Source organism: Lygodium microphyllum, chromosome 25 (genome assembly GCF_053477565.2).
Source record: "Lygodium microphyllum isolate KBCC chromosome 25, Lygodium_microphyllum_v1.1.10, whole genome shotgun sequence".
NCBI lineage: Eukaryota > Viridiplantae > Streptophyta > Polypodiopsida > Schizaeales > Lygodiaceae > Lygodium > Lygodium microphyllum.
The window spans coordinates 129,854,825-129,857,188 of NC_141159.1; the positions used below are offsets into that span (position 1 = coordinate 129,854,825).

The window sequence follows — 2,364 nt, forward strand, 5'->3', positions numbered from 1 at the left end:
GTGTGTGTGTATAGGCACATGACGTAATTTCAAAAACTTGTCCTAGTTCCTAAATAGTGGAGGAAATCTCACTATCCACAAATATATGTAGAGAAATAGAGACTCGAGAGATGCGATTATTTGGCGAGAACTTGAAAATATAAATAATACGCACATGAAATGGTTGCCACCATACATGCAAAGACGGTTGATAATACAAAGAGCTACCATTAGGGAAGCCAATTAAAGAGCTGCAGAAGGGAAAAGCTCTGGTGATAAGAATAGATGCTTATAAGATCAATTAGAAGCGCAAGCGGCGGCTGCAGTGGTGAGGAAGCTGGGCGAGGGGGAGGAGAAGGCGGGGTCCTTGAGCATGAGGCCCATCATGGCCCCGTACATGGCGTCGGTGAGGTGGAGGCCGTCCCAGCTGATGAAGTTGTTGGGGTTGGCGCAGGGGCTGGCCGGGAGGGAGAAGGAGCTCGGCATGAAGCGCGGGAAGCAGGCGGCCTGGGTGCTGGTGAAGCCGTAGTCGGAGGCGTGGTCGAACACCTGCAGGAAGGCGGCCGAGGTGTCGAGGTAGACGATGTCCACGCCAGGATGGCGGGAGGCGATGTCCTGGAGGGCAGCGCTGAGCAGCTGGTTGTGGCGGTCGCTCACGGCGCTGACGTGGGCGACGCAACCGTGGGAGTCGTGCGGAGAGGAGGCAAAGCGGGACATGTAGGTGGCCATGCAGCCCATGGGGAACTCCCCCTGCACCACCATTCTCTTGACTCCTGTGCTGAGGATGCGGTCCTCGACCTGGCTGGCCACCTTCTGCACCACGGAGGGGACCATGGCGGCGACAGAGGAGGGGTCGGGCTGCGGCGAAGACCAAGCGTAGTTGTAGTCGTTGCCCCCGATCTCGCCGATGTACACCAGAGCGTTGCTCATGTCGAGGGGGGCGGAGGTACGTCTACTGGTTGCCTCGAGGTCCGCGAGGAACCATCCCACCTGGACGTCCAGAGAGTCGGGAGTGCTGGAGTTCACTCCTGCGAGCTGCTCCAGAGTGCGTACGTCTAGAGCTGTGGCCCCCGCAACCGCAAAGTTCTCGTTCTGCATGATCCGTGGGCGTGCAGCTGCCGTAGTACTACTGCTGCTGGTGGTGTTCTGCTGCTGTACGCGGAGGTGAGCGGGCAGCAGAGGCACCCCGAGAGCCTGGCACAGGAAGTCGACCATGAGCCTGCCGTCGCTCCAGCGACCCGTGGCCTCGTGGAAGAAGGTGGAGCCGTAGGGGAGGCTGGAAGCGATCGAGCCTGGATTGTTGCCGGTGTCGGTGGTGGAGTCGCCGAAGGCCAACACGGGAGAGAAGCTGCTGGCGGGGCATGGCGGCGCAGATGATATTGATGAATGTGCTAAGGCACTGCTACGTCTGGTTAGAGCTGGCGCCGCATGAGCTGGATCGGCCTCCTCCTGCGATCTGCCTATCGACATAACTGAACTTGCTTGCAGTCCCAGGCGCCTGGCAGCCTGGCAGCCCTCATGCGCCGAGAGGACTGTAAGTGCAACAAGAACAAGCTGGAGAAGAAGACGACGAAGGGCCTTGGCTGGCAGCGGAAGCGTCGCGCTTGCCATCGTCAATATTCGTCGTCGGTGAATTGAGTTTCCGCTTTCGAGCTTCGGTCTTGTGTGTCTGCGCGTGAGTGTGTCGTGCGGTGCTCGTGCTTCTCTTGTGTCTGCCCTCTCTGCGCTTCTGCGCCGGCCTCGCTCGAGTCTCCCCTATTAATACTTTTACGAAGTCGGAAGCCGGGAAGGAAATTCGGCCGCTTTTCGAACTCCGAAGGCGAAACTGTAAGCGCCAAAAGCAACCGCGGTCCGCGTCCCTGCTCCCTCTACTTCCGCTTTTAGTGTAATTGTTGGCTTTTGGGCCAGGCGCGTCCTTCAGGCTGCTACTTGCACTTTTAGTATAATTGTTGCTCGTTACCTTGGCTCTTGGGCCAAGCGCTAACTTTTTTTAATTCAAAGAATGGGACGGTTGGCTTCATCCAATCCAAGCTTTTGAAATTGGTTGTGGTCCCAGCTGGAAAAAAACCCAGGTTTAGTGTAATCCCACCAAAATTTCAAGATTTTACTTGTAATTTTTAAATTTATAGGTTTTGGGTACCTTAGAATTCAAGGTTGTTGAAAGATTTTAACTACTTTTTGTGAAAACTTAGGTATTTAGTATTATCAAATTTTGATAAGCAATTCTTTTTATGGTTAGTTTTAAATCTATAGGTTTTTATACACACACACACCCACACATTCATATATACATATTACAGAGAGCACATATAAGTTATCACGCTAAAACTCATCATTCTAATAATGAGGAAACTACAACTATAAAATGGCCAATTTTCCACCCTA

The 2,364-nt window shown here is 53.6% G+C and overlaps 1 protein-coding gene across 1 annotated transcript; it reads right to left on the reverse strand.

Moving 5' to 3' along the window:
* Positions 1-276: 276 nt before the first annotated feature.
* On the reverse strand, positions 277-1,590 carry LOC148014745 (GDSL esterase/lipase At3g48460-like). The gene has a single exon (XM_087666596.1). The coding sequence runs from the start codon at positions 1,588-1,590 to the stop codon at positions 277-279; it is 1,314 nt and encodes a 437-aa protein (XP_087522722.1).
* Positions 1,591-2,364: the final 774 nt, after the last annotated feature.

Bases quoted from the DNA above. Each gene is read 5' to 3' on its own strand.
- LOC148014745 (XM_087666596.1), bottom strand. From the start codon at position 1,590: ATGGCAAGCGCGACGCTTCCGCTGCCAGCCAAGGCCCTTCGTCGTCTT.